Source organism: Doryrhamphus excisus, chromosome 22 (assembly GCF_030265055.1).
Source record: "Doryrhamphus excisus isolate RoL2022-K1 chromosome 22, RoL_Dexc_1.0, whole genome shotgun sequence".
NCBI lineage: Eukaryota > Metazoa > Chordata > Actinopteri > Syngnathiformes > Syngnathidae > Doryrhamphus > Doryrhamphus excisus.
Genome location: NC_080487.1, coordinates 4,305,441 through 4,330,754, shown reverse-complemented (window position 1 = coordinate 4,330,754; position 25,314 = coordinate 4,305,441). Strand labels below are relative to the sequence as shown.

Sequence of the window (25,314 nt, the reverse complement as noted above, 5' to 3'; positions counted from 1 at the left end):
ATTTGTACAACACTTTCATGAGCAACAACATATTTTAATATGTGTATTATTTGATGACCTGGAACAACATCGTATTTAATTCTGCCTTACAAATGATGTAATATCAATGCTTACAATTTACAAAGAAATGAACAGGTATTAATTAATCAATACTCGCTTGATTCGCCTCGTAATGGTGACTTTTTTTACGGGCCATGAAGGCTGGTTTGAATGCAGACTTCTCAATGGAGGAGAACATATTTGTCGACTTTCTAATTTGGATAGTCCTTGGCGCAGCACGATGACGTCACGTAGCCTACAAATGCGCACTTTAGCCTGCATAGCCCGGATGTAGACAGCCTCAGTGGGTTTTTAGACTGACTGGTACTGGTTAACTTAACTCATGCTATCCCGATAATAGTGGTGCATTCGCGGACACAAAAACCGTAGAAAATATGAATCATTTTACGTTGAACGACATGGCATTTATTTTGTGCACATATATATTCTGTGTAATGGAACAATTTTTAAAATATTTTTTTTACTTGTTCTAGGTTTAAGATGAGACGCAATAAATATTAGTACTGGCCGAGGAGGGGCAAATAACAAATATGTACTGTAAATGCAATGCTATACAATGCACATTTAGTATGAAATTAGCAACAAATGACTTATTTTTGTGTGTTTAACTTTGTGTTGTGCTTTTTTTGTTTGATTTAATTTTATGCTAATTGATTTCATTAGTATTTGATTGATTGTATGTGGTTACATTTGGCACCTTGCCCACAATAAGTTTTGCTTTTATCCCCAAGCAAATTTGTAATCAACATCTTTCATGTTGTCTTTGTAAACAGCATCAAAATGCTCTGCTTCTGCTGCTGTTAGTTGGTTTTTCCAGTCTCCGGCTATTCCTGAAACATATAAACAACAAGTTACACCCCATAATAAAGCAGTTTAAAGAATCATCAGTATTTGAATGAGAGCTAACATGCACCAGTTTTGGTTGGAAAGGGAAAAAGGGAAAAGACAGAAATTCATACTAATAATACACTTTTTCAAGTAGATCATATAGCTGAGATGCATTTTTTCTTTCTTTTTTGCATTACTTAACATATCTCCATGTGTTGCTTCACAAAATATCAACGTATCCCTTGCATCCTTTCATTTTTCAGTGTCTGGCCCTCGGTGGAAATAGTTTGCTCAGCCCTGATCTAGGTGCACTACTTCTATGTTGTCCTAGTGCTGTACACCAACTAACATGGCACAAACGCACCTTTCCTGAGAAATTCAGACTTTGTGTCGTCCATGATTTCCTTGGGAACTGCGGAGTAGTTGGACATGCTGTTCTTCTTCATGTTCTCAAACCGGCACCGCTCTGCTATCTTCTCGATCATGACATTGTCCAAAGATTTCTCCAAGAACACAGCAATTCTAGCCACAGAGTCAATCAGATCCTTCAATGGGAGAAGCATCATCTTAGCTTTCTGCAGTGGTTATTATATCACGTCGTTTTCAATTTGTTTTTGTCCTCACCTTTGTCATCTCTTCGTAGGAGATGTAAAAAATCCGCTCTCTATCATTCAGCCAGCCCTTAATGTGGTCAAACCAGGAGCCAAACATAACTGGAAAATAGACGTATCAGTCCCTGTTATGAAAAAGTGCCTTAGGTCACAATCATACAGGGAACATTGTATAAGAATAACCTTTTCCTTCAAGGAACTTGTTAAGAAAGTTGCTCTGTGGCTCGGGGTCAGGCAGGAAGGAGGCCATCCGATGGTAATGGAAGGTTGAAGTAAATACATCTTTGGGGTTCCTCATGACATAGATGACCTGCAGGAAATATATTGATCAATATATTGATCAATAGTGCACTAAATATTTACATTGATTTAAAGCATTTGTACACTCCTTGTAGTTTTCAATCATTACTATTATGTGCAGATGTTTCTCACTCCATCACTTGTCATTCTTAGTAATTATTAATAAATGATTGTTCATCGTTGGTTGACTCCGCCCTATTATTAGTCCAAAAATGCATATTTAAGTTAATGTACGTATTGTTGGCCTAAATTCAGCATTTTAAGCACAAAATATTGTGAATGAACTAAAATACAAATACTGTATATAGTTGTAGTCTCCACTGGCCACTAGGTGTCACTAGTAAAACACCAGACTTTTTTTAGACGTCACTTGCTCCTCCACTGCCAGATTGAACATTGTAATAAGTAATAAAAGCAATAAAGCCCCATGCAGGCATGACCAGGTACAATACGCCTCACTTATAAATGAAGTTTTACCTTTGGTCGAACTTGAAAGAACGATGGTGGCATCATATGGTGCAGGAAATGTGTTGTAAACATGCGTGGAGAGGGCCTGGCGTCAAGATCGAGACTGCAACTACGAGCCTCTTCCAGCCAGGGAACACGATCCCAGTTATGGAGGGTCTCCACCGAAGCAGGATCTCCTCCGCTCACGATGAGGGGAACAATCTCCTGCATCCATGTCGTACCTAAATAGTGAAATTATTGTTTATTCTGAAAACAAATCTACACGTATCAGTAGTGAGTACATTGTGTTACTAATGGACTAACTGCCGAAACACAAACATCTGAAACTCGGGCTGAAACTAGGTATCTAGGTAAAAAAAAACGTTTGGGAGCGTAAAGTACTTTCAAGGTACATAATTTATGATATTTTGACGAATTTGTACCCTAACCACTAGCATACAACTAGCAACTAGCAACTAATTACATTTACCCATTTATACCCAGCACGCATGCGCATATACCAAGTATATACAGATGACACAAGTTTTGAAATACTGTTTTGGACATGTTGTTGGTTATGAATACGAAGGTAAGAACTGTTACCTGATTTGGGGTAAGTCACAATGAGAATATCATCTGGTCGGAAAGTGAAAGCTTCGTAGCGCCTGAGACTCTGTGGAGGGTGAATGAGGGTGGGCAACAAGACCCCCTTGTAGACTGTGTACAGGTCGTCTTCCGTCATTGCAGAAAGTACGTAGTACAAATAAAGTTGTACAAATAAAAAAAAACAAATCCAGCAGTTGTCGCTTTAGCCAACTGAGATTTTCAACACTTCTGTTGTCTTCCGTTGACGTCAGACGACACCGAGGGTATGTCGGTATTGGATCGATTCTCGTGGCATGACATCGATATTTTAATGTATCGTTTGTTCTTTGCCAAATGTCTGCTTTAACTGTGCAGCATGTGTTAAACATTGTCAGAGTACACCAACATGTTTTGTACCAGGAAGTGACGCTTTAATGGCGCTCAAAAGTGTTATGGAATTATTAATAAACGGTATAAAAGTAGTGTCAAATATTGTGCAGGTTTTTGCACAAACCCTAGGCTCTGTATTGTTGCTGGTTTTGCCGTGATAGTTTTATTTCCATCCATCTATTTGCTATGCTGCTAAATCTTAAAGAGAATCATTTTACGATTTTGTTGATGATGTAATGATATACAGTATTGTGTTTTATTCTGATTAGGATTTTCAAATGCAAACATTGACAGGTATGTTTCAGATTGGTATAAAATATTTTATTGACAGGAACATAACAGACCAAAATACTCGTCAGCAGTCCGTTTGTACAGCTTTGGCCATCCAATCAGATCTCGCCATCAGTAACCTCAGCCTGTCACCAGACGACTGCAATAGCTCCTTGGCACTGGTCAGAGATCAAAACAGTTAAAACATTATTATGTGATCATATTTTAAATGTATTTGCTTTTATACATGTGGTTCTGTTTACTTTTGGCAATGGTGCCCAAGCAGACTGACTCCATTAACGGCAAGGATCCTGTCTCCTGGTTGGAGCTTCTCACAGCGGGCTGCAGGAGTGTCAGGAAGCACCGCTTTGATGAAGATGCCTTTCACCTTCAATGGGAGGTCCTGCAACATGAGGTCCAACTATGTAGTGACTGTGTGGTCAACGCGCTAACCACTGGGGCACTTTGTGGCCTTATGATATTTTACATTATACATTCATTTGAGGGAAAATCCAAAAAGAACCATTCGTTCATTTTCTACCACGGGGGTGCTGGAGCCTATCCCAGCTGTCTTCGGGCGAGAGGCGGGGTACACCCTGGACTGGTGGCCAGCCAATCACAGGGCACATATAGACAAACAACCATTCACACTCACATTCATACCTATGGACAATTTGGAGTGGCCAATTAACCTAGCATGTTTTTGGAATGTGGGAGGAAACCGGAGTACCCGGAGAAAACCCACGCATGCACGGGGAGAACATGCAAACTCCACACAGAGATGGCCGAGGGTGGAATTGAACCCTGGTCTCCTTGTTGTGAGGTCTGCACGCTAACCACTCCTCCGCCGTACCGCCCCTAAAAGAACCAGTTCCCAAGAGTCGGAATTCCCATCACTGATAAGAAAGAGGATTCCCTTCACTAACCCGTGTGTCAACTAGAGCGAGACCAAGACCACTTTCATTACGCTGTATCTCCAAACTGAAGATCTCATCATTGTTGTCATCAAAATGGTTGTTCATCTCTTCCGCCTCCTCTTCCTCTTCCTCTATAAGTTCAAAAATCCTTTTCATACACGTGTAATCTGGATTCCCACGGTCATCATTCAGTGCAGTCAGACATTCCAACACGAATCCATCTAAGGAGAGAGGAATAGAAACATATAAAGTTATTTTCCAGAGGAAAAGAATATAGTGACCTCCTAAGGTACCTTCATTGTGCCCAGCCAAACAGGGACGTGTGTCACTTTCAACCTTCACTAATGTGTCATTGTCTTCTCTGGGAAAATGAACAGGATCTATGATGAGGGGAGTGTTGGGTGGGGTGAGGAGACACGAGGGGTCCAGTGCCGACCTCCTCCTCTCAGTGGTGTCCGTTTGTCTGGTCTGCAGATCCCAAAGCTTCTGGGACAAAAGGAGGGCTCCACAGGAGCTGAAGTCATGCAGATATTGTGTGGCGGGGGGCGGGCATGGGGGTGAAAGAGAGGATGATTGGCGATGGTGGACTGTTTTCTGAGATGATAGCATTTGGACCGCTGTTGTGTCCATTGTTTTCTTCTCCACGGGAATGATGACACCCTGAAATATATATAAACATATCCACCTGAGATCCAGAAAAATATTCATTTTCAGTCATTTTTTCTACTATTTTGATGATAGGAATGATATTTATACATTTTTATACAGGCATATTCATATTTGACAATGAAAAAAAACATTTTTGGTTATAATGTAACATATTTTTAAATATTTTTAATTCATACAGACTGACATGAACTAAGAAGTGAACAGTACCGCGGACAGCCACAAGAGGTCACTATTTGTTCATGACAACTAAAGTATATGCTACTCCTGGACTCCTGAAAAAAAAAATGAACCCAAGCGTTAAATTGATATAGAATGAGTGATATACAGTAGAATGAGATCGGGAGCTTGGTGAACCTGGACTTGCTGACTAACTGCATATGTGTTAATTTACCCCAATTCAGCCACCCAGGTATGTTTTTATGCTATTGTCTAGCTGAATAACTGTTTAACTATTATTATATATATAGTTATTATATATAACTATTTTTTTGTCTCACTTCAGTTTCTTTTTTTCTGCATTTTAACTTATTTTACTTAGAACATCCTAAAGATCCAACAGTGCAAAATGAAAATTCTTGCAATTTTTCAACTGGTCCTGATTGACTTATATAAATATGGTACATATAGTATGTATATTTCTGTGTATTGACACATTTTATATACAACAGTTGTCATGGGTCATTAGGTCCATGGAAAAATTCATTGTTTTTAGTATCTTTCAGAAGGACTGTTGCCATACTACGTCAAACTTAAACAAAAATAAATACACTTGTTTTCTACATTTGAAACACAATACCTGAGTAGTATTAATAACCTTTAGGTTGAATTACCATTGTCCAACTTTAAGAGTCATTATATGTGTTCTATATGTGTTACCTGGTCAATAGCTGAGACGCCGTGGGACTGTGAGTTAGACAGGTTGGAAATTGACACTTTGAGTTTGTCTAATTGTTGAATCAGGGATGAATCCGTCACTGCCTTCCCCAAAATGAACTGGAAATCCTCATCTGGTAGCACGAGAGGATGATGGGTGTCAAAACTCTGCAGGATGTCATCTGGGAATGGAAGAAACATCGAAATAGAGAAAAGATCTGACGAGATTTGACAATCCGAGAGTTGCGCTCTCACCGGTGTTGTGTGCTTCTGCTCGGTCCATTAGACATGGAGTCCAAGAGGGAGATGCTGGGATGTAAAGACTTAACAGGTGATGCAGCTGAGCTGCGTTCAAGGCAGGGAAGGCGGATCGTAGCGACACCCAAGACGCCTATACATGAAGGAAAAATGGAAAATGGAGCTCCACCAGATAGAGTGGAGCAGAATTGTGATGCGTTTATTTCTAATATTTGCTATATTGTGGCAGGGGGTCTCCAAAGTGCGGCCGTACATTCCAAATCAGAGGTGTGGACTTCAGTCCCAATTTCGATGACCTTGGACTCAACTTGACAATAACCTGAAAGACCTGCAACTCTACTTGGTCTTTGACGTCAATAACACGTGACTTGACTCAGACTTTAATCAGACTTTGACTTCTAAATACTTGACATTATCAGTGAGTGTGCTTAGGGAAAGTGCAACATTTCCCACAGAATCTGCCTCATTGAATGCATCTATTAACATCCAGTCAGATTGAAGAACTTTTGTATAAATTATTAAAGAAGTACATCTTAAAATAATAATATTTACCTATTTACCCCCACAAAAAACCAAGCCAAGGCCACAAAGGACCCCTAGGGCGATATCGAACCTAACTAAAGCCGTCTCTAGTGCATCATCTTACCTGCTGTAAATGATTCCTCGGCGTAGCAAGAAGATTAATAGCCGATGAGAGTGTGTGCGTGTGCGCAGAAGCCACCTTTCTCAATCCGGTGGTCTGGGACCAGCTCAGAAGCAAGTCAAGATTGGTCCATAAGCGCATGCCGGTAGACCACTGATAGAAACCGGGCTCAGAGCCTGCAAACGCATCAAAAGAAAGCCATCTTTGAAAATAGTCAGAATGGAGCTAAGACGATTTAGTGAGCTCATTTTTTATGACCGACTTGGCTGTCATATTTAAAGACGCATCTGTCTTTCATTCAACCAGGACAGAAAAACAGCAGTTTAAGCAAATTGTGGGCTAAAGCTATAGTCTTCTTAAAGTCAACAATACAATAAATACATTATTCCATCCACTGAGCATATGCAAATAAATGTGATTGTAAAGGGAATTCCAGTAGTGGAATATTTGTTGGCGTTTTAGACTTTCATTCTGAAAAGGTTGAGAAATCAAAATAGCAAAAAAAGTCCTAAAATTATGAGGAAAAAAACAAATAAAATCAAGTTGTAATTTTTTTGAAAATTAGGTTGGGAAAAAGTGTAAAAAAAAAATAAATAAAAATAAAATAAAAATAAAATATTATGTAATCAAGTCATAAGATTAGGAAAATCAATTTACTTATTTATTTAAGAAGAAAAAAAACACCCAAAGTCTGAAATTCATATTAATAATATGTTTTTTCACCTAGCTCAGAAAACCGAGATGCAGTATTTTCCTGAAATATACAAATACTGCATAGCGTATTGGTGTGAACAAGTGCTTTTCACACAGGGCCATGTAGCTTTGGGTGTTCTTTTTCCATAAATAATAAAAGCTTTAATTTAAAAACTGCATTTTGTGCCCAGTTGTGTTGTCATTGACTAATATTTACATATTTGTTTGATGATATGAACAAGAAAAAGGGGGCAAACACTTTCATTTTCAGCATGTGACCCTCAGTGGAAAATGCTGGAACACCCCCAGCTGTACAGTCACTGCAAATAATTGCGGTTCATAAATGCTGGATGCTGTAGCAAATGATCCAGTGGAGAAACGCGAATCTCAACCCCTTTATGCATGCATGCATGCAGCCCATTTCCTTCAGTCTTGTTGGGTTATCATGTGGTTTTTAATGACAGAAACACTCACCGTCAAGCTTGAGTGAGTGAATGCAGGCTTGAAGCACCGCCTCAAGTCTTCCTAAGACGCTTTCATATAGAATCATGATGAACATCGGTGGCTTCGTCACGCCGCTACACACGACAGACATAAGGCCTTATTTGTATCGGGGGTTTCCAACTTTTGCTGCAGTGCCACGATGATCTCATGTGATGCAGTGGAACCTCTAATGTCAAACACAATCCTTTCCAGGAAACATGTTGACATCCCTTTTGGAGGGATTTTCAAACATTCTTTCCCATAGGAATGAATGGAAATAGAAAAGATTGGTATAATTCTAACCTTTTAGTGGCCATGCAAGTGTAAAAATAAATTAATAGGAATAATCTTTTCTTAATTATTAAAGTGTTAAAACAATAAAACATTAGCTGAATTGTAATTTTCCATATTTTTTCTTTTGTTCTTATGATGACTGGCCACTCCTGGGAAGGTACAGTGGAGAACCATGTTTTTGCCATTTGTGGACATTGGCTCTCACTGTGGTTTGCTGGAGTCCCAAAGCTTTAGAAATCGTTTCAGAGCGGTTTACAAGTAGTTTGGCCATTTGTTTACACAATAGTTGACACTATTATACCCGATTGTCTATAGCAGGGGTCTCAAACTTGCAGCCCGCGGGCCAAATGCGGCCCGCGAAATGCTACTTTGAGGCCCCCACCTTGATACCAAAATTTAATGTTGAAATGACAGCTTAAAGCTGTGTGCACACCGGACACAATTAACATGATTTTGCCCCGCCCATACTGTTACCCTACCCTGTTACCCCGCCCTGTTTTGCTTTGGATTAGCAATGAAGCTAAAGGCTTATATGACGCTGGGTACAAATAAATGCAGGAAATGATTTGGAATAAAACGGAAGATGGAACTGAGTACGATGCTAATTTGCTAATTGGGTAAAATGATTAAGTTTCATTAATGTTCATGTTAAAGGTTAAATAACTGTTAATACTGTACATTTGAATCTGAAAAAAATAATTTCTCTACCAACTGTACATATGTGGTTTCTTACGTTTTTTCTTATTTGCTGTTTTATTATTATTTTACTTATTTATTACTGATTGATTGATTTATTGTCTTTATTCTTAATTTGTTTATTTATTTTTTTAAATCTTATTTTGTGTATAGAAAAATAAAAATTAAGATATTTGAGAACAGTGGAATGTTTTATCAGATATTTTGGTGTGGAAAACCGGAACCAAAGTACTGAAAAAGTGTAGGGTATTGCAGAAGCAAAAGCATTGAAGATAGTTTTTTTATTATAATTATTGATTTTTTTTTCAGTTTTTAATAAATGCGTTTTGGGTTTTTTTGGAAACATGATGCGGCCCCGCTGTACCCAGAACCTAGCTCCGGTGGCCCCCAGGTAAATTGAGTTTGAGATTGCCCGTGTATGTGCGGGGGTGCCGATGTACCTCTCTCCATGAGTAAGTTGAAGAGTGATGCATTGATGAAGTAGAAAAGGTATCCAATGAGCTGTGTGGAAATCTCAGGGTGGAGCTGATAATCTGATAGCAACCTCTGGGTCTCATTCAGGACTGCCACAATCTGCTGGATCTCATCAGGGAACCTCAGCCTGCTGCGATGTGGGACTGAAGCACCCTCGCCAGGATCGGGATCCTCCTCAAATGGGTTGCAGTCCAAAAAGGCCGGCAGGATGGGGTACAGGACCTGGATAAAGGTCAAAGGAGGTAAGTGAGTGAAGTGTTCAGTGGTGTTGCCTTGACCAAACTTCCTCTCTTCTTTTAACAAACATTATTGATAGAAGACTGACAAAACCTGGGGAATCAGCAAAAACCCGGGGCGTTTTCCTTCCCGTTCACTCAAAGGTCCTTGCTTCTCCGCAGAGTAAGGTCGGACAATGACAGCTCTGTTTGAGCTAATTGTACGCAGACATCCCCTTGCCCCGGCAATCTCACTCTTACGCCCACCATGCTTCCAAGGCCAGTACTGGCGCTCGATCCACATTCCAAAAAAAGCTGAATGTGGCTGATGTGGGCTTGGCCCGGGTGCTACAACAAGACTGCTGAGTGAAGAGTTCTGAAAGAATCCACTCTAAGCAGATCATCTTACTTTCCCTGCAAAGCCCCGGCCGGGTAGGCGGCTGAAGGGAATTAGACAAGCCACTGCGTCCATCACACATCAGACAATGGAAATGGGCAAAACACTAATCTTGCAATCTGATCGGAAAATGTTGCTCAGTGGAGCCAAACAACGAGGATCGGTCCTTTCAGAACTCTGCATTCATCATCATGGGTAAATAAACATAGTCCGACCGCAAGTCTGGATTAAATCTGTGTGTGTTAACAAATGTTTGCAGTGAAATAACTCGTCATTAACGACGCCTGTTGTTTTCCTGCTGCAACAATAACCACCACATTAGGTTATTATGTATAAAATATCGTTAGAAACTTCCATAAAATGGTTCACTTCCACCCTCGGCCATCTATGTGTGGAGTTTGCATGTTCTCCCTGTGCATGCGTGGGTTTTCTCCGGTTTCCTCCCACATTCCAAAAACATGCTAGGTTAATTAGCGACTCCAAATTGTCCATAGGTATGAATGTGAGTGTGAATGGTTGTTTGTCTATATGTGCCCTGTGATTGGCTGGCGACCACTCCAGGGTGTACCCCGCCTCTCGCCCAAAGACAGCTGGGATAGGCTCCAGCAATCCCCCCAAGAAAGCTGGGGTAGGCTCCAGCAACCCCCCAAGACAGCTGGGATAGGCTCCAGCAACCCCCCAAGACAGCTGGGATAGGCTCCAACAACCCCCCAAGATAGCTGGGATAGGCTCCAGCAATCCCCCAAGACAGCTGGGATAGGCTCCAGCACCCCCGCAACCCTCATGAGGAAAAAGCAGTAGAAAATGAATGAATGAATATTGAAGTAATTGTTATGACATATCCTTACCGGGGTCAAGGGAACGCTGGAGCCTATCCTAGCGGACTATTTTGCACCTAGAACTGGTTGCCAGTCAATCATAGAGCACATATAGACAACAATTTGTCCCGACTAAGTGTGTTGGGGAAGTCCAAATTCATCCATAGGTATGAATGTGAGTGTGAATGGTTGTTTGTCTATATGTGCCTTGTGATTGGCTGGCCACCAGTCCAGGGTGTACCCCGCCTCTCGCGAAAATGAATTAATGAATGAATGTATTCCATAAAATACAGACATTAATAAGGTTGACTACATAGTAAACTTGAATATTAATCATATTCCATATTTAATAAATGTGAGGCTGTCACGCCCTGTGTGGGTTCCCATGTGACAGTTTGTTTGTGTTACCTTCTTGGGCTTTGGTTTCCGTTCTGCATGGACACTCTTATTTTGTATTTAACTTCCTGTTTTGCCCTGGCTTCCTTCGTTGCCTATCATCCACACCTGTCCCTAATTTGTGTTGGTATTTAGTTCAGGTGTGTGCTTCTCCCCCGTGTGGGATCATTATCGTTTGTCAGTCAAATCCTGAGTTGCTTTATTCTTCTGCTGCTGAGTAAATCTGCATCCTGGGGTCGAACCTTAAAGCTCTCGAGACCGACCGTGACAGAGGCCTTTTCTTGACAATGGATCCTTCATCCCATTCCTAACTAATTCTGTCCGTAAATCAAGCATAGAGTAGGATCTCATCCTGCCGGGGGTGACAAGCATGATGGATGACATACCCTAGCTTGCATAACCAGTCTGTGGAAACATAGGCAAGTGTTTCCTTCAGGCTGAAATCATGGGAAACAAAGATAAAGGTGAAGCCTTTTATCTGCTTCGCCTTGAAACCCAAAGATAACCAGCCAATCAAAGTAACCAGCAGTTGCTCATAATCACCTGATCCTTTCCAGGAGCTTGACTGATGCTGGTGGGTCCTTTAAAAACATTCAACATTCCACTGTTACTCATCAAATCATTTCAAAAGTAAATAACTATTTTGTTGCTTTATGACTTTTGTTGTAGCGCACCTCTGACTGGCAGGAGGGGGTCCTCTCATAGACCCCCGATGTCAATTACCTCTCTGGCTTTTTAAGCATGGAAGCAGGTGTGGTTTGTCGCCAGATTGTCCCTCATGCCTTCCTCATGCTACATGCCCTCCGCTCTGCTTGGCTTTCTGGCTTTTAGCATTACCTGCAAGTACCTGCAAGTACCTGTAAGTACCTGCCCGTCCTGCAGTGATTTCTTTGTTGCTACTTGTTAGTTCTCCCTGCTCGACCTTTTGTTTTGTGTTATACTTTGTCTCCCGTGTTTTGCCTGCTAGCCCTTTGCCGCAGTGTTTTTTTTTTTTTCGTCTTCTTGTTTTGGGCTCTAGTTTGTACTTTGCCCTACTTTGGATCCCTTGTGTTTAATAAATATTTTTTTGTTACTGAAAGTGACTCTGCAGGTTCCAGACTGACTTAGGCCAAATTCCTGACAATTATGAGGAAAAAACTTTTAATAAAGTCAAAATTAAGAGAAAAAAACAACATAAAAAATAATAATAATATTAAATGTTACATTTAAATAATATAAAATTGTATTAAAAAACATAATACAAGCATACCTCAGAATGTGTCATCAGAAAATATTATTTAAATATAATATAGTTGTCCATTATCAGTCCCTAAGCATATTGAATTTTTTCAGAAAGTAATTAATTTTAATTAATCAACAATGTTTTGTTACTTTGTCCCACTCTGCATGAAACCTTTTCTCAAGTTTAAAATAAATACATTTGAGTTTAATGAAAATATTTGTTATATTCAGTATGGTATAGGTGAGGACGTTTAATAAATTGGTTCTCATTCATGGGGCAGTTAATGTTTGCCCTCAGCTTGAAAGACAGCAGCTATTATGGCCACTTTACAGATACCGTTACGTATCAGTGACTTGCTTCCTGCAAGGGAAACAGGGTAACAAAATCCCCAAATCAGCCAAATCCACTTGGCTTCTAATAGGCATGAAATCCGAGACTTTGACGCTGGCTTCTAATGGCCTATTAAGCCAACGATGTCGTCATATTATACTTCACATGACTTGCTGCTGTTCTTTGCCTGTGTTTGTGGAACGGCGCGTGAAGGTCGGTGTCACCATAAGTCATCAGAAGTAGACGTAAAAATATGTCCTAGGTAGATATGGACAGATCATTATCACTGATAGTAAGATTAACATTGTTAGTATTACTAGTTGCAATTATGATTTTACTGTTTTCCAAGTTTTCTAGATCCATATTTGTAGTATCTACTGTAAAATTTTGACTGTTCAGAGTCTATCAGAAAAATAGGCTTACTACTTTTAATGAATTTGTTCTGACACAAGCAAGCAAAGACATCACTGCAACAGTTCCAAGGCCTTGGCCGAGCTCCATCGACACACAGCATCGACACAAAGGCGCTCGGTGTCTTGTCTCGCGGCACATTCAGAATGAGCCTAGTGTTGGTTTCCCAGTTGTGGCCAATGGCTCCATTTGAAAGCTGTCAGCAGCTAACTGGGCCCTTTATTCTCAGCCTGTCACTCATTATTTTCCTTTTTTTTTCTTCTATATTCGTCAATGTGGACACAGAGAGAAAATTACAACGCAAGAATGGTTTGTAGCTGATTTACCGTATGGTAGTTTTACCGGAACATAGAATGTAATAAGACGCCATACTGTTTCACAGCAAATTAACAGTCATGAAGTCCAACAACCACCTTCATCATGATGTGACCAACAATAACAAACACAAGCAAAGCTGAAAGCATGCACACACTTCCCCAACACACTTAGTATTGATTGACTCGCAACCAGTTCAAGGTGCAAAATAGTCCGCTAGGATAGGCTCCAGCGTTCCCTTGACCCTGGTAAGGATATGTCATAACAATTACTTCAGTATTCATTCATCCATTCATTCATTTTCTACTGCTTTTTCCTCACAAGGGTCGCGGGGGTGCTGGAGCCTATCCCAGCTGTCTTGGGGGGATTGCTGGAGCCTACCCCAGCTGTCTTGGAGGGTTGCTGGAGCCTATCCCAGCTGTCTTGGGGGTTGCTGGAGCCTATCCCAGCTGTCTTGGGGGGTTGCTGGAGCCTATCCCAGTTGTCTTGGGGGGATTGCTGGAGCCTATCCCAGCTGTCTTCGGGCGAGAGGCGGGGTACACCCTGGACTGGTGGCCAGCCAATCACAGGGCACATATAGACAAACAACCATTCACACTCACATTCATACCTATGGACAATTTGGAGTGGCTAATTAACCTAGCATGTTTTTGGAATGTGGGAGGAAACCGGAATACCCGGAGAAAACCCACGCATGCACGAGGAGAACATGCAAACTCCACACAGAGATAGCCGAGGGTGGTTCAGTATTCATATATTTTCATATTCATATTACTTCATATAAACCACATGTTCAAAGAGTTGACTCATATAACTTTGCTTGCACCTTGGTTATGTAGTACACACACTGCTGGAAGGTAAGCATGATGACCTCCTCCAGGGCGGCTATGGTCTCTTCGGTGGCTGAGCGCACACAGGACAGCTTTAACTCCAGCAGGACTGGGAAGCAAGCAACAGCAAAACACTTATTGCTACAAAAGTCATACATGAAGTGTCGTAATTGAGCATTTGGAATCCAATCTACCACGACCATGATCAACATATCCAGTCAGAAAAGTTCACAAAATGTAACTGACCTAAATTCTTCCCCTGAACTTGTTGCTCTCCATCTTCATTCTCTTCTATGGTTCTCCACTCTAAGATGAGGGGCAACTGGTTCTGAATGAACTGGAGCAGCTCCAGGCTGTTTGACATCCATACCACTAGGGGAGACAGTCCTGATATCATGTCCTCTGGGCTGAAAGGATGCAGGACATCCAGACTTGAGATGTGGCGTTTACATAAATAACAGCTAGAATAAGAAACAAAAACTTACATTTCCTTTTGAAGCGCAGCAAAATTATTAGTTTGCTCCTGAAAAATACAGTCCAGATTTTTATCAGATATTGGATAAAAATGACACAACTACTACTCCACTGAACACTACTCACCCACACCGCACTCTCAATTTCACTTGCAATAAGCAGCAGGAGTCTTCTCAGGTCTGACGTAGGGAGACGTGAGGCAGAATACTGAATACACATGGACAGCAAAAATGCAACAGTGAGTGGCGGTACATCTTCGGCGCCTCTGCCTCCCATTGCAACTATTTTTTTCACGATGCAAAACTCATCCTCAACGCGGTAGTTCAAAGTCAGACAGAGACCCTCGTGTGATTTTAAAAATTGTGGGGCTGTCTTTAGGCAATTTGCGGTGTCGGGGTCTCGAAGAAGGCCAATGCAGGTGTTGCAGAGTATCCCATCTTTTGTCATTGCAGATGTGGCGCATCCAAAAAAGCTGGGATCAGAACCAGCATGGTTGACTTCCTTTTCCAGGAAAAAAACAAAAATAAAGGAAATCATATTGTATATTGGTAATGTAGCATAAATGTGAATATATACTGTATTTACCTGGTGTCTCAATGGATCTTTGAAGAGAAACAAGTAGCTTTGACCCAAGCCAATGACATCGCCAGGGCGAAGCTCCACTTTGCCTTTAAGTACGCTGCCATTCCTCGTCACCACAGCATCCGGAAAAGGGCAGAGCACGGTCACTCCACCAGTACTGCGATGAAAACTGCAGTGTTTTGGAAGTATGTCTTCTGCAAGTAGGGTGAAGTCCACCTTTGATGCATCTTTATTTGGTTCATTTTGTCGCCCTATAACAACGCTGGGACTCATAAGTAGATAGATGACAAAGTCCTAAGGAGAAAAATGGTTCGGAAGATGAAAAAACATTGTGTACATTCAGTTTGTAATGTAACCAATTTACATATACTAATGAGCAAAACAATCAGAATCAGGTATCTTTGACTACTTTATTCTTCTGAGCTTGCATTGAACTACAGTAGACCTCGGATACGTATATCGGATTCAATTGTTCCCACTGGTTTTGTCCGATATAAGCGAAATCCGTTATATGCGTATACCGGAAAATGTCCGTTTTACGCATATATCGGATTTATATCCGGTATATGCGTAAATCGGATTTTATCCGTTATAAAAAGGCACTTCCTTGACTATGTTTCCAATGTACCTGGACGCGCAGGCAACGCTGCAAACGCTGCAAATGACGTCGTATAGCGGCCTGTCACGATTCGGCGAATCGGAGCGCCACGATGCGGCCATCCGATATATGCGAGGGAAATTTAATGGAAATGCATTGGAACGGGACTGGAGATTTGTCCGAAATAGGCGAAATCCGTTATAAAAAATCCGATATATGCAATGAATTTTTATTGGAATTGCATTACAGAAAAAATTGTTCTTTTTTATCTGTCCGTTGTGAGCGAATTTTCGATATATCCGAGGTTTACTGTAGTTTTGTGGCGCTTTTTACTGAGCTTTCTTCTCACTTTGTGCACCAAAAACACTTTGGCGTTACACTTGCCATACACAGTACAGGAGTCCACTTGCAAGCGGACCGGGATCCATGTCCCAGGCGGTCTTGGTAATGCCTCTTTGGCCAATTTACCAAAGGAACCATACTAGCAAAGCAATTGAAGTATACTTCATTTTTATTCAGACCAAAATGTGTGAACCTGAAACCGGATTAGACAAACAATGCTTTATCCTCAGCAAGGCTCCTTCCTGCAAGCACTGGCAAGGATCGTGTTTTGACTTTGCCCTTGTCATGACTGCCTTTTCATACGGAACAAATAAACTCCACGTGCTTTATTCATCAAACCAGTTCCCCTGGGAATATTTTCAAATCGAAATGATCAAGTATTTTATTGTTTTTTATTGTTGGGTGATTGCAGACGTAATTCCATTTCATAGTAATGGAAGGTGTGTATGCGTTATTCTTCTTCTATTGTTTTGGTGTGCAACTTTGGTGTGGTTTTGTCTGTGTGTCTGTGTACAAACAGTGCCACATTATCTCAGATGACTCAATATTTTTTATTTGAGAGTCAATTTTAGAGCCTAAATATCTAGTATTGGTATCCATATTTCAGTATCGATTTACACATCTTTACTCATCATGGAGGGCTGATTTGCCATGGGGTGTGCTGAAGGAACTGTAGGCCTGTTTGGTTCCGACACTTGAAGAGAACCAGTTTTAGTTGCCAGGAGGAGGAAAACTGCAATTATTGACTTTTCTGGTAGACTACAGTTTAACGAGTCCTATTAAATTGACTGTTTATTGAATGAAATGAATGCACTAAATATCCCATATTACGACGTGGACACGGCGGCACGGCGGTCTAGTGGTTAGCGCGCAGACCTCACAGCTAGGAGACCAGGGTTCAATTCCACCCTCGGCCATCTCTGTGTGGAGTTTGCATGTTCTCCCCGTGCATGCGTGGGTTTTCTCCGGGTACTCCGGTTTCCTCCCACATTCCAAAAACATGCTAGGTTAATTGGAGACTCCAAATTGTCCATAGGTATGAATGTGAGTGTGAATGGTTGTTTGTCTATATGTGCCCTGTGATTGGCTGGCGACCAGTCCAGGGTGTACCCCGCCTCTCGCCCGAAGACAGCTGGGATAGGCTCCAGCACCCCCCGCGACCCTCGTGAGGAAAAAGCGGTAGAAAATGAACGAATGAATGAATTACGACGTGGACACCTACAGTTTATAGACCGGTGAGGTCTACGCATGTATAAATCTTTTTAAATTTAGTGGCTAATACATTCAGTAATACATTCTTGTATGGATGTGATTATTTACTGAGGAAACACTTTTTTTTTTTTCAACCTGCCAAAAAAAGATCCCATGTGGTAAGGGGCATTCGTCGGTTGGCCTGCATGTGTGAGTCTGTTACAAATCTTGGTAATCAGACAGGAAGCAGTGCCATGGTTGTGTTTTTACAGCTTCCCGGTTAGCGTTTTGACGGTTGTTCTTTCTACACTTTGCTGACTTACAATGATTTTTCCGTTCTTTTCTTTTTTTCCTCTTCACTCGGGGCCAACATAGAGTTCTGATTTTTCCAGAAAGTAATAGAATAATAAAAATAGTTTAAACTTTGTTTGAAACAGAGACACAAACCGAGTAATAGTTTTAATTTAAGTAATTGAGAAATATTTTCGATTTCATACCTTCACAAATACTGTTTGTTGAAGATATTCAACAACCCAGACCATTTAGATATTGTGAAGGGGTACACACGTGCTCATGAGTAGTACTGCAGAAAACAGTCGGGTCGATCACAGCAACTACAAAAATATATTCCAATATATTTTGGAAGTAACGTTCATGGGTGCGCTGGAGCCTACACCAATATTCTGATTCATTCTGGGCATTGAATGGATCGCCACCAACTTCATCAATCCATGCTCAAAGACTAAGTGGGACAAAAAACACCAGTCATACACCCAGTCACACCAAGTTCTCAGACTAGAGCTGTCCTATCTAGTGTTTATCCCACCTAGTCTTTGATAGTCCAACTATTTACTTCATCAACTGTAACACAAAAGGTAAGATGTTTATGTTACAGATATTGACTTCCAATGGTTAGCATTAGCATCTTTAATGTACAAAATGTATTAAAGTGGGCGGCACGGTGGTCGAGTGGTTAGCGTGTGGTTCAATTCCACCCTCGGCCATCGCTGTGTGGAGTTTGCATGTTCTCCCTCCCCGGTTTCCTCCCACATTCCAAAAACATGCTAGGTTAATTGGTGACTCCAAATTGTCCATAGGTATGAATGTGAGTGTGAATGGTTGTTTGTCTATATGTGCTCTGTGATTGGCTGGCCACCAGTCCAGGGTGTACCCCGCCTCTTGCCCAAAGACAGCTGGGATAGGCTCCAGCACCCTTGTGAGGAAAAGCGGTAGAAAATGAATGAATGAATGAATGGTTAGCATTAGCATCTTTAATGTACAAAATGTATCAAATTGGGTCAGACCTCACAGCTAGGAGACCAGGGTTCAATTCCACCCTCGGCCATCTCTGTGTGGAGTTTGCATGTCCGGGTACTCCGGTTTCCTCCCACATTCCAAAAACATGCTAGGTTAATTAGCGACTCCAAATTGTCCATAGGTATGAATGTGAGTGTGAATGGTTGTTTGTCTATATGTGCACTGTGATTGGCTGGCGACCACTCACCCAAAGGCAGCTTTTAGGAAAAAGCGGTAGAAAATGAATGAATAAATGTTTCAAAGTGGTCCCCCACATCTTTCAGTGGTAGCAACCATTTGGACACCCCTGCTTCAAAGCCCCCTCCAAACTTAGCGCTTATTTCTTGACAAGTGGTGTGTGTGTGTGGAGTGAAGGACTTACCTGTACGGAGCTGCAGCCGTGGAGGAGCAGCAGGTACGGACAGTCGTGAGGTGGGTGAATGGAGTACTGTGTGGTGTTATCATCGCTACTTTCCGTCTCCTCCCTCTCCGACTCTTCTCCTTCCTGCTCACTTCTTCGCCTTGACGGACAGAGGTTCTCTGTTTTGGCTTGCGAGCCTCCATCCCCCTGAGAGGGAACTGCGAGTTCAATGCCATTCTGTTCTGGCCTTGCTTCTGGGCACTCACAGCTCTTTACTGAAGTTCCATTCAGGGACTCTCTTTGATTCTGAGAACTTTTATCCTGATCTTTCTTGGTATCTACATCTAATAGATCTATCTGACTTTTACTCCTCCAGAGTTTCTGGCTTCGACTGATTGTTCTCTCGATGAGGGAGGAGTTCACTCTGGAGCGACTCTTCTGCAGCTTTCGTGCCTGGGCGTTGATACCTATCGGGAAGAAGAATAAATAAATAAATGTAATGCTTAGGAATTAGATTAAACATGGATTGTGTCAATAACCTGCTATATAAATACATTAAGCACATAACTAATGGAATGCGTTGGAATGGCAACACCTGTTTTTTTTCCTGGCGTTTAGGTGCCGTGTGTGTTCAGAAACCGCATACAGGAAACAGAGCTTGATCTGATCACCCACAGCCAGCAGGCATCCACACGGATAGACTATCACGTGTTGTGCCAGGCGTTACAAGCACAACTCCAAACAGGACGCACTCTTACGCTGTGACCACAGCTGTGTCAACCAAAGCCAGTGTTTCCAGTAGAAATGATGCGGTGCTACTGGTTTCTGTGGAAAGTCCAGAGTAGTTCTCCGATGCCTTGTGTTGTGATTTTGTTTCCATGCAAAATCTTTATACAGTAAACCTCGGATATATCGGACTCGGATATATCGGAAATTCGCTCACAACGGACAGATAAAAAAGAACCGATTTTTCTGTAATGCATTTCCAATAAAAATTCATTGCATATATCGGATTTTTTATAACGGATTTCGCCTATTTCGGACAAAATCTCCAGTCCCGTTCCAATGCATTTCCATTAAATTTCCCTCGCATATATCGGATGGCCGCATCGTGGCGTTCCGATTCGCCGAATCGTGACAGGCCGCTATACGACGTCATTTGCAGCGTTTGCAGCGTTGCCTGCGTGTCCAGGTACATTGGAAACATAGTCAAGGAAGTGCCTTTTTATAACGGATAAAATCCGATTTACGCATATACAGGATATAAATCCGATATATGCGTAAAACGGACATTTTCCGGTATACGCATATAACGGATTTCGCTTATATCGGACAAAACCAGTGGGAACAATTGAATCCGATATATCCGAGGTTTACTGTAATAGCAGGCACTGCAATGTGTTAAAAAGCGGGAGGACCACTGGAAGAGGTTTAATTAAAAGTGCAATGGCTAGTTTTAGCTTGGAAAAGCATTTGGAAAAATGAAAAGAAGAAATTGTGGAGTTATTATTAAATGTTCTTTGATGTACGCTAGGTTGACACCATGCAGCAACACCCTACCAGCAGTGATGGTGTCTTTATCCTGAGATGTCTGCTGCTCCACCAGGCTTCGCTGCTGGATTTCAAAGCGTCTTGCAAGGCCCTCCCTCGGTTTCCATAGCGACTGTAGGAGGAGTGGCTTCTCATTGTCCCCCACAACTCGGAATCCTTCGGTTTTCCACTGACGCTCTCCAATGGAGCCAATCGTGTCACAAAGAACGTAGGTGTTTGCTTCTTCTTTTCCCAGACCATACCTGGATAACGTGGAGAGGACAGACTTTTAGTAGGTCTAACTCAGGGGTGGGCAAACATTTTGACTCGCGGGCCGCATTGGTTTAACAAAATTGAGGGGGGGCCAGACTATTATGTTTTTTACACGTAACTGTCCACCTGGAATTATTGTATCTGTAAAAGAGTCATGCAATCTGCTATATGTGCACTTTGAGGTCATTCATTTGAAGTGCGTTATAAATTAAATTATTATTATTATTTAAATATTTTTATTTTATGTGAGTGTGAATGGTTGTTTGTCTATATGTGCCCTGTGATTGGCTGGCGACCAGTCCAGAGTGTACCCCGCGTCTCGCCCGAGGACAGCTGGGATAGGCTCCAGCAACCCACGCGATCCTCATGAGGATAAGTGGTAGAAAATGAATGAATGAATGAATTCATTTATTTTTTTTAATTGTTTTATTTATTTTTTTTATTTTTTATTGTGCTTGTGGCCCTTTTTTCAGGAGCACTTTGTAAACAACAGACCACATCAAATAACAATATTGATAAAACAGCTACTTCAACCATCAAAAGGTTGGCTCAAGCCATGATGCCAGGTTGTACGGTAAATTTAAATGAAATACTTTAAAAAGAACAGGCGGGCCATATTCAATCACTTGGCGGGCCGGATGTGGCCCCCGGGCCATAGTTTGCCCACCCCTGGTCTAACTCTTTTAAATACAACTCAGAGGTGCTGGTACGATTCCACTAATCCTGCGCTCATTTGTGCATTTGTTTGTCCCATCACTACCAGAATCACCCACCAGTGCATTTGAGTTTGAGACCCTGGTTTTAGAATGTGCAAGGCCAAAAAAAGCCTCCTGGGCCGCACTTTGGACACCCATGTTATTCCATGTTATTTCAGCTATAAGTGGGATGTTTGATTCAGTAATGCAATAATGCAAAAACAAATGTTCTATGTGTTCAATTTCACTTGTGTTAATCATTTTGTGACATTTTTTGCTGAAAGACTAGCATACATGTTCTCTCTCTCTCTCGGGGGGAGCATTCCTGCCAACACTGGCTGTCTTTCACACAAAACTGTGGTTTGCTCTACACATTTTCAGAGCTATTAAACAGACTTTTTGGCACACATACACACTGTTTGCACACACGCTGGAATTATAACGTAATGGACAGGGCATCAAGTCTACTTTGTTCACTGTGTTTATTAAGTATAACCGCAAGTGCATGCCTGACTGGTTTATATCCAAATTATTTAGAGCAAAAAAATGGAGGAAGCAAGGACAAACAATCACACAGACGCATATGGGAAACAGACCCATGCAATGATAGCACATTCGCTTACCTTTCGAGGGCCTCTTTGACCAGTTCTTTAGCACTGGAGTGTGTGGTGGCTAGGACGCTCTTGTAGTGGGCTCCTTTGCAGATCTCACTTCCAAAGATCTTCAAGATTCCCGGAGCGCTTAACTGATTGGACAGTTCGGAGGGGTCGTCCACAATTACCGTATCTGTCATAGTCGCTGGATGCAACCGCAGACATGGAAAAAAAACATTACAGGCGAGGCAAAGCACTTCTATAAGCATTCGGAATTACTGCATCTTTTTATTTCGGGCATCAATTATTTGGACAAATAAAACATGGATTAAGAATATGGCATCTATAGTGTGTCGCTAACTTTTGGACACATTTGCAATAAATGCCAAATGCATTTATTCTAAATATTTATTTTTTTTAGACATGCAATGGGGAGTCCAAAGAATGGCCTGCAGCTAAATATACCCCGCCATTTGCTCAAAGTCAGCTGGGATAGGCTCCAGCATACTCCCGCGACATAAAGGACATAAGGACATAAGGATAAGCGGCATAAAAACTGGATGGATGGATGGATGGACTTTAGGGTGTTAGGTTGCTGTGTGATGAATTTAGTGTTGTTCTCACTAAAATGACACCATGAGCCAGACTGTCGTCAATAGCTTCTAATTGGCTACTACCGTTTCCTCACTGACTTGCGAGCGGCACGGTATTGAACTATTTAGTAGTACTTCTGAAGTAAAGGAGATGTCACGAGATTAGAATTTAGCCTAAGATTAGCCACACCACTGAATAAGCCACAGAAAAGAAGTTAGCGGCTTACACGCTGGAATTAAGGCTACTATTCATTGAGTGAATTAAAAGCTGAGCATGACATACTGCTGGTTTTCCTGACTTGTGCGGACATGGCCGCGGACAGCGAGCCAGACGCCGGGCCGCGAAGGAAGACTCCGGAGAGGCGGTTGGTGTGGCGGCGGATGTGGCCCTTGCCAGGCTGCCTGAAAGCCACAACCTCAGCTGACCTGCCGGTAGACGAACTGCTGGTGGATGAACTTGATCTGAATGATGAAACGGGAAAAGAATCGCCCTTGAGCAAGGCTGTAGCAATAAAAGTAAATCACTGGGGATCCAGTGGAAAAGAAACAATAACTTTGTTGGTGAAAGAAGAAGTATGTACCATAATAGTTCTACATGACTAATATACTGTATGTAAAAATCACAAACCGCTATGCCTGAGCTCTGAATAAGTTTATAGATGCCTGTTGTCCACGCTCTGCCTCCATTCCTCTCTTAGCTCCCAGTATGCATCAACGAAGGGTTGTGCACCACGCAGCAAGCCTGTAAGCTTCTTACCACAATGGTTCAAAGGTTCAAATTTATGATTTTTTTTTTTTTGCATCCATACATTCATGGCCCTGTGTGAAAAAGTGATGCCCCTAAGTGGTTGGGCCCCCCTTAGCAACAACAACCGCAATCAAGTGTTTGTAATAAGTTGCAATGAGTCTCTTCCAGCGCTATGGAGGAATGTTGGCGCACTCATCTTTGCAGAATTGTTGTCATTCAGCCACATTGGAGGCTTTTCCAGCATGAAGGTCTTGCAGCATCTCAATAGGATTCAGTCAGGACTTGGACCAGGCCACAACTCTTATGGTGAAATCATGAACATGGACTTTAACCGAGGCAAGTGTGGCCTGCAGTTTTTTGGATGTTGTTGCGGGGTCTTTTGTGACCTCTTGGAGGAGTCTTGGATAGTCATTTTGGTTGGCAGGCTGAGAAGGTTCTGAGAAGGTTCACCACTTTTTCATGTTTTTGCCATTTGTGGATAATATTATGGCTTTATAACCTTTTCCAGACTGATAGATCCCAATTAATATCGGTTGTGTGTTTAACGGTTGTGTAGTCATCCACTAATATTTACATTTGTTTGATGATATGAAACATTTAAGAGTGACAAACAAATAAGGAATCAGGAAGGGGGATAACACTTTTTCAGACAGCGGCACCATACTGTATGTGTTGTTACTAATAAAGTTATACGGTAAGGTGTTTACACTTGAGGATAATATTATGGCTTTATAACCTTTTCCAGACTGATAGATCACAATTAATATCGGTTGTGTGTTTAACGGTTGTGTAGTCATCGACTAATATTTACATTTGTTTGATCATATGAAACATTTAAGTGTGACAAACAAATAAGGAATCAGGAAGGGGGTAAACACTTTTTCAGACAGCGGCACCATACTGTATGTGTTGTTACTAATAAAGTTATAAGGTAAGGTGTTTACATTTGAATATGAATAGTTGTTCAACAGAACAAAATGTTTGTAAATTCTATTTAGCCATTATTTCTTATGAGGATAACTTGGCATACTTGGATTACTAAAACATGCTGTATTGTCTTAACCATAAATAATTCAATTTATTCTGACATGTTAGTGGAAGAGCTTCAACATGCATTTGTTAGCCTCCAAGCAAAATTCTATGGAAAAAAAACAATTTCTAGTGAATGAGTGTCATTCTCAAGTTTAGAAGCTCGGAGAAAAGCGCTGCATACTGTAAGCAACATTGAACGCAACAGCATGTCATGTACTCACTGCAAGGAGCCATCACTGGACTTCCTCCCAAGCCTCATGACGCGTCTTTTCAGAGAAGATCCAGGTAAACCTCTTGGTAATTCCTCAACTTTCCTGTGGCTCATCGCCGGTCGAAGACTTCAGGTTGATGCAGATCCAGATTGTTTTAAAGTGCTGGTGGTTGCATCATGTCCTATGAGAAGTGATGGGCTTCACTCCTGCAGATGTTCCCCTCTCCCATCCAGATGTTGCAGCAGCTGTTCTCGGTATCCCCACTTTATTCCGGTTTGAAAGATAAAGAGTGGATAACAACAGGCAAGTATCGCAATAACATTCCACAAAGGCCGATCAAATGTAGTCTTTAAATGAAAACGGACCTGC

General features: G+C 41.5%; 3 protein-coding genes and 1 long non-coding RNA gene across 6 annotated transcripts in view; 1 reads left to right on the top strand and 3 right to left on the bottom strand.

Annotated features, from left to right (window-relative positions):
- Nucleotides 1-295, bottom strand: part of wu:fj29h11 (uncharacterized) — a 31,683-nt gene extending 31,388 nt beyond the window's left edge. For both annotated transcript variants that reach the window (XM_058062492.1, XM_058062495.1), the window contains exon 1: nt 154-295. In XM_058062492.1, the coding sequence (XP_057918475.1) occupies nt 154-238 (85 nt within the window). In that variant the 5' untranslated portion in view covers nt 239-295. The remainder of the gene's footprint in view (nt 1-153) is intronic.
- A 147-nt stretch (nt 296-442) lies between these two features.
- Nucleotides 443-3,143, bottom strand: LOC131109936 (sulfotransferase 2B1-like). The gene is made up of 6 exons (XM_058062506.1): nt 2,850-3,143; nt 2,277-2,488; nt 1,683-1,809; nt 1,513-1,601; nt 1,253-1,433; nt 443-890 (listed from the first exon to the last, which is right to left on the bottom strand). Exons 1-6 carry the CDS (start codon nt 2,986-2,988, stop codon nt 781-783), a joined length of 858 nt encoding a protein of 285 aa, XP_057918489.1. The 5' UTR covers nt 2,989-3,143; the 3' UTR covers nt 443-780.
- Nucleotides 2,870-5,518, top strand: LOC131109938 (uncharacterized). Its single transcript, XR_009120805.1, has 3 exons — nt 2,870-3,115; nt 3,553-3,673; nt 3,778-5,518. It is a non-coding gene; the product is annotated as an uncharacterized LOC131109938 (long non-coding RNA).
- On the bottom strand, nt 3,488-25,314 carry radil2b (Ras association and DIL domains 2b). 2 transcript variants are annotated; one of them, XM_058062498.1, is made up of 18 exons: nt 24,955-25,314; nt 23,237-23,415; nt 22,391-22,565; nt 20,830-21,062; nt 19,291-19,736; nt 15,485-15,775; nt 15,026-15,400; nt 14,911-14,948; nt 14,672-14,832; nt 14,422-14,534; nt 9,458-9,713; nt 6,855-7,027; nt 6,206-6,341; nt 5,954-6,132; nt 4,702-5,068; nt 4,418-4,629; nt 3,755-3,894; nt 3,488-3,670 (listed from the first exon to the last, which is right to left on the bottom strand). In XM_058062498.1, exons 1-18 carry the CDS (start codon nt 25,056-25,058, stop codon nt 3,577-3,579), a joined length of 3,672 nt encoding a protein of 1,223 aa, XP_057918481.1. In that variant the 5' UTR covers nt 25,059-25,314; the 3' UTR covers nt 3,488-3,576. The 2 variants fall into 2 exon arrangements, with proteins under 2 accessions (XP_057918481.1, XP_057918479.1); XM_058062496.1 differs by having other exon boundaries at nt 4,418-5,068.